This window comes from Calidris pugnax, unplaced genomic scaffold (genome assembly GCF_001431845.1).
Source record: "Calidris pugnax isolate Ruff unplaced genomic scaffold, ASM143184v1 scaffold129, whole genome shotgun sequence".
NCBI classification, from domain to species: Eukaryota; Metazoa; Chordata; class Aves; order Charadriiformes; family Scolopacidae; genus Calidris; species Calidris pugnax.
This window is the reverse complement of record NW_015090856.1, coordinates 1,624,678-1,631,277: the sequence shown is the minus strand read 5'-3', so window position 1 is coordinate 1,631,277 and position 6,600 is coordinate 1,624,678. Positions and strand designations below refer to the sequence as shown.

At 36.1% G+C, this 6,600-nt stretch overlaps 1 protein-coding gene across 1 annotated transcript in view; it reads right to left on the bottom strand.

The window, feature by feature from the left end:
- Positions 1-240: 240 nt before the first annotated feature.
- Positions 241-6,600, bottom strand: part of LOC106889123 (RNA polymerase II subunit A C-terminal domain phosphatase SSU72-like) — an 11,070-nt gene continuing 4,710 nt past the window's right edge. Inside the window, exon 2 of the mRNA XM_014943874.1 lies at positions 241-957. Within this exon, the coding sequence (XP_014799360.1) occupies positions 729-957 (229 nt within the window). The 3' untranslated portion in view covers positions 241-728. The remainder of the gene's footprint in view (positions 958-6,600) is intronic.

The window sequence follows — 6,600 nt, the reverse complement described above, 5'->3', positions numbered from 1 at the left end:
AACAAATGAAAAATCATCTTTAAATACAGATGTTCTAAAATCATGCAGTTTGACATTACTCATGGTTTTAAATAGTGTGCATAACCTTGATCACCTCTGCTCTCCAGGATTAAGTATGTTATTGGGCTCTCCCATGTCCATTCTCCTACCGTTGGACTCGATCTCAAAGGTCTTTTCCAACCTAAATGACTCTACAATTCTGAGTTATAATATGCTATAGGATTATTTTTTTTCCGATGATCTCAAAGGTCTTTTCCAACTTAAATGACTCTACAGTTCTATGAGCTATAATATGCTATAGGATTATTTTTTTTTCTTGGTGCACAGATCAAATTATGTATTAAGAAATTCTAAGTGAGAAGGGTGAGCTCTTCAATGCAAGGTATCCTCTCTCCCAGAGAAAGTATACTGTAAACCTTACCTGGCACTTTGTCTGAGCTAAATACAACATTAATGTCGAGGTGGTCGCTCTTCACGTATCCGTTATCAGGACAGTTCTTTGCACTGAGAAACTATGATCCACAGTGCAGCGGGGGTAACGGACAACCTGTGTCAGTATTACTGTGCTTTCACTCAAGAGCTAAACATGTTACACACTACATAAGAGCATTTTGAATGCGTGCATTGTAACTCGATAGCAATTTACAATTTAGAGGCCCATTGTAAAAAAAAAAACCTCCTGTAAACCTAAAACATTTAAAGATCACCTGTCAAGCAACTATATATTCCTAATGCATGATGCCAAATAATGAATTACACCTTTCAAGGATGAACCATATTGGATTTTTAAAAGAGGCCATGCCACAGGGATACAGTTCTTTGTCTTTCCTAAGCAGATCATTGTACATCTGATCATATGTTGTTTTGAAATCATAAACATTCGGCTTGTCCGGTGCTGGTCCCGGCAGTTTCACATGAGTCCCTGTCCCAAAGGATCGGACGCTGAATCCTCGTTTGCTGAAAGACAAGAGGGGAAAAGAGGGGGGGAAAGGGCAATTAGATTGGATAGACTTTAAACACCAAAGTGCTGAAGAACACATACTGAATTTTAAAAACACCTCTTAGGAATCACTCAAATCGCAACCAAACAGTTGGGCAACTCCAATCAACTAAATTGCCAAGAATATCTAATAATGTGCATACTTCCTCGGAGTTACAATTGAAACTCACACACCATTTCTAAAGAATCACATCTATTTTTATATGACATTTTCTTAGAATTACGGTACTTAGCATTTTGGATATTTCTTTTGTGCTTTCAGGCATCTTGGATTTGCAACAAGCATATGTTCACATTCCCTCTAGGACACCACAGCAGAGGCAGAAATGGTTTTGTCTTGACACAAGAAAGTAACAATACACACTGATCAATATTTATGTATTCTGCTAAAGTTGCTGGGATAACTACATTATTCCCCTCACTATGTTGCCAAAACTATCTCTAGTGTAATTTAAACTGTCACATGCAAACATTTGTGTTCTCAAGTGGACTGAAAAACATACTGTGTAATTACCCTTACAGAAGTGGAGCACATATTCTACTGGCTGGCACCTAAAACTCTTGGGTAAGCCAGGGATAGCTTCATTCCATTCTCATGAACAACTACTTATTTAATAATTATAATTAAAAAAAAGAAAGGCAGGAACCTGCTTGTCTTTAGAGGTAATGCTAAAACATTCTTTCTGGTTCACCTAAATACACCTACTTGAACCTCAACAAATCCTTCAGTAATACTAAGAAACATTACAATATATTTGTTGAATAACAGGACTGAAAAGAGATTATTTTCTGATGGTCTAATGGACAATGTTACATGGTAAAATACTGTCACTATTGTCCAAAACACTGAAACATCTGGCTTTATAATGACAATCTAACTTCTGAAACAGGTCAAGACCACGGCCTATTTTTTTAAGGACCCACACTTTCAGCTTCAACGATTTATTAGAGACTGAATAGAGAGAACAGTGTTAAAAAAAAACAAAAACAAAAAGCAAGCACACAACCCAATGCTCCCCCTCTCTCTCCCCCTAAATAAAAAAATTATTGTAGAGCCTTCTTCTGAGCAGAGAGACTGGGAGCAAGAATCCCAAGTACACATTTTGATTGATGGACAAGTCACATCTTGACTCCTTGCTCTTCACACACAAGACAGCAAGGAAATTCAGTAGAAGACACACCAATTCAAATCAGATGTTTGCCTTCAAACAGCGCCTTTGAAGTGATTCAAAAAGCTTCTAGGCAGAGACTAACTGTGATCAAGCTTTGCCCCGAGCTCACACACTGCTACACAACTATCAGTAGTGTCATTTCCTTTAATTTGTCTTACTGGAACACAGCCCTTCCTTGCTCTTTCCTTGTTTTATTCCGCTTTTTTTTCCCAGCAACTATATATAAGTTCCTATTTCTGTAAACAGACAGGATACATGATGATTTTTTTCCTTCTTCCTGCAGGACTAATGACTGAAAACAGATACAAATGGAAAAAAGTGCAATTCTTTGCCCCTCCCAGCCCTCCATCACATTAACAGTGACTCATAACTGCACCAGTTACATTTAGTTTATTTTCCCTGCAATACTTCCAGACCCGAGTTTTTAGTCTATTCCTTCTACTGGACATGAAAAGCACCATAAAACATACAGAAGAAATTGCAGTGCTAAAATAGTAATGTTTTAAATTGATCTTTTTTTCCTGGTGTCTCACTCTTTTTTCCTTTCTACATCTACCTTGAAACTATTTTTGATAACAATTTTAATACCAACTGAAAAATAATGGATTTTGGCACCTTGCACTTTCTGCCTTATTTCCTTCTCTCCCACATTACTGCAAAGCAATAATGTTATCATGGAAATGAATTTTCTTGTATGCTTTTCTCCTAATTTTTAATTTTTCCTTTAATATTGTTCTTTGGAATAGGTCTGCTTGGGTCACACAATAAGAAGCCTATCACCAACTGTTGGAAATGTCCTTGAAGTCTGCATGATCTCATAAAACAAAACAAGAATCTTCACTTGAGGCTCCACATATCACAAATTTGTGCCTCTAATGCACATGACTCCTTGGAAATTATTTCCTTGAATGTCCAGAATATGCATTTCTCACATGGAATTTCATGCTTTGACATCAGCAGTTGTCAACATACAGCTTTTACGCTATTTATGAGCCAGGTGTACTATTATGAATATTCTGAAAATGTTTCAACGCATTTCTTGCAACAATTGGGGGGTAGAGGAGAGGGATGGATGTCTGAACAGAACCATTATTCCAACAGAGGCTGCTTTTATTAAGCAGCTGGACAGATGTAGTTTAGTGACTCATCAGTATCTCTTGTAATGAGACACAGCCTTTTAACAATAAACATTTTCTATAAGGCAATGTACACCTAGTATTTGTTCTTGGCCTAGTAAAAGCAGTTGATGATGGAAAATAGCGAGCTTCACTTTTACCATAAACATTAGAAGGTAAAATATACTAATATACTATCCTAGCACTGATTTCTGAGAATGGGAAGCTTAAATATTTACCTGTAAATATTGTGAAATTTCAGAAATCTGATTCTATTAGTGCTATTAAGACCAACGTACAAAAACTATCAATATACTAAGTACAAATGTATACAGATCCCATTTTCAGCAAGAATGCTCACCTCAGTTTAAGTTCAAAGCTCATTACAATGAGATCACACGGACTAATCACGTGTTCATGAGTTTATAGACTTTTAACTGAAGAAACTAAGAACAGTCATTGTGTTTCCCTCCACAGAATCTCAGAGGTCATTGCAATGTGTCTCATCTGGGACCTAACTGCTGCTGAAGGCAGAGATCAGCACAGGACTACACTAACCAAGCACTAATACCTGACAGAGTTGTTACAAATCAGTTTCGGGCACTGAGAGGAGAAATGATATTAATCCATGCAGACTGAGACGTGAGCTCTTATCCACGTCTTTCTTCTAACTCACTGTTATTTTGAGGTCTCACATATGCTTATTACATTAAGGTATTTCCAGCTTACTCTAAGGTCATAAAAGTACAACTTCTCTTCTTACCATGGCCAGTAATACATATTACTAAACATTAAAGCAAATGCAGTAAATCCTGCAGCACCACTGCAGCTTGTAGAGATTTTCAGGGGACAAATCACCCATTTTAATAAATCCCCTTCCACAACTTGTAACAGGAAAATAATTAGCAGCAGTGTCCTCCTTGTGGACCACTTGAAAAATATCTGATGCCAGTTAATCAATATAAAAAAACCCAAACAACCACCTCCCCAAGCCCTACCCTGATAAAAAACAAGAAGTATTGCTAACTAATTTTGCATATGAAATAATTAAAACATTAACAACTTCCTGTAATTTGCATTATCAGTGATAAGCTGTCAAAAGAAAGTGGTTTAATATAAAAATATTTCCTTCTTTTTGAGTGTTTATTAATACAATTTTAAATTTCTGAAATTAAGCAGTACAAATGTCAAGATCTCACTTTTTACTGCCTTCACTTATATCTTGTACTCACACTCCTAATTTCTTAACAGTTTCCTAAAAGAAAGGAAGATACACCTAGCTTAGGTGCATATCAGTAATCTGTAAGTTTTTATTATCAGCAGTAACACAGAGACCCTGAACTCAGGAGATTGAGACAAGGTATCTACTACACCTTAAGAGCCTGAAAATACGAAGTTTCTAGAGAGTAGGAGGTGCTCTGCAGAGTTTGAAATGACACTTCTTCTTAAAGGCCCTGAGCGTACTACCAAATAAACATCCACAAATGGAAATGTTGAAGCTGCTGTATAATTAAGTTTGGTAATAAGAGAAGTGTTACCCTTCCACCTTCCTCTTCTATGCTTGAAGGAGAACCATGGCCTAAGTGCATACTCCAGCAAAAAAAAAAAAATAATAAAAAAAATACCTATACACAGACTGTACTTGTAAAAGCAGGAAAGGTAGGATGAGTAAGATTTGACCTAGGGACTAGTTACAGACAGACATCCTGTTTGACAGGTTTTAAGGAAGGATGATGTCTTTGCACGTAGTCTTACTGCTTTTCCTCTCTTCCCTTTGCTTTACCACCTCAACATTCCCCTATGGTGATGGTAACCATTCGAGTAACAAACCTCAGAAGACCTTCAGTCTGACTTCTGTTGGAATGTTAGAACAAAACGTTTAAAACCTGGTTGGTTAGAAAATAGGCAAGCACACTACTGAGCAAATGGAAACTGAACTGAACCAAGGTAACACCAGAAATTAGTAAAAAAGATCTAATGTATAATTTGTTTTCCAGAGGCACAAGTGGCAGCACAGAGATAACAAGTATAGCGAAGATGAGGAATTCAGGCAAGTGAAACTCCTTGCAGGCCCTTTTTAAATGAACCACTGCAATTTAAGAGGACAGAAAGTTTGTTAAGTGTCAAAAAAAAAAAAAAAAGAAACTCTTTTTATCTGGTACCTTAAGTTTAATGAAAGGGAGAAAAGCAAAACCAAACACCACCCAAATTCTGTCAAGAAAGTATGTGTTACAATTTGGCTTTTCTGAGTATAAAAGACAGAGCACCAGGGTGTTATAAGATGTAAGTACATTAAGATGTTGAAACCACTCAATAACTTCATGCATTAAAAAGGATAAACTACTAAAAAGAAACATAACAGTAAGAAGCGATGGACTGCAGGTACTTCCAACAAAAGCCTACAGGGTAAATAGAACATTTTACCCAGATGTTATACGTGGGAGGCTAAGTTTTATGTTTTACAAATGCATCACAGATTAAAATTCAGACATTTCTGCAAGATGATTTTTGCTTTAAAAGGAAGTAGAATACAATTAGGTTCAAGTTTTAATAGGCAGTATGTAGGCCGAACATTTGGAAAGTAAAATAAGCTTGCCTTACTGATACTGTTCTCTATAAGTCGAAGAATAGGGTAAGAAAAATCACTGATAAGAATTCTACATGAAAAATTTAGCTTAACTAAAACCTGTAATTAATTAAAACACTGAATAAAGAAGTCAATTCTGAAACCTTAGAGCATTACAAAAATCTAAAAGACTCATCAAATAGAAGAGAAACACTTCAAAATTTAAATACATTTCCTAACAAATATTTTTTTTAAAAAAAAGCCTCTCTAAAATACTTATGTACGATCTTAGGCTACACATTACAAAGCCCTGTTTATGAATGTTCATAAAGATGTTCAACATTGAAGGCTGGATTCCAGACTTTATTTTCAAATAGTCACCTGTAGAATCTGTTTCCTTTAAAGTCTTGCAATCCCTTAAGAAAATACTTTAAAGTCTTGTAATACCTCAATTTCTTCCTAACTCATCTTCCCCTCTAGTCATGTGCTCTTCTGAACTGTCATGCAACATACGCAAGACATTACCGGGAACTGGTAAAGCAGCCTGGCTTTGAGCCAACGCAAACATTTTCCTGAAGTTTACTGGCAAATGAGGACTCTTGGTGCATGGGATATTTTTTTCTTTAGAACAGTATCAGCAATTCATCTCTATTTTGCCATTTATGCCATTCTCACTATAATTCTAGGATGCTGCTGAAAATCAACATTTTCCGAGAAACTACATTTTGTTTATTATTAATTAAAATC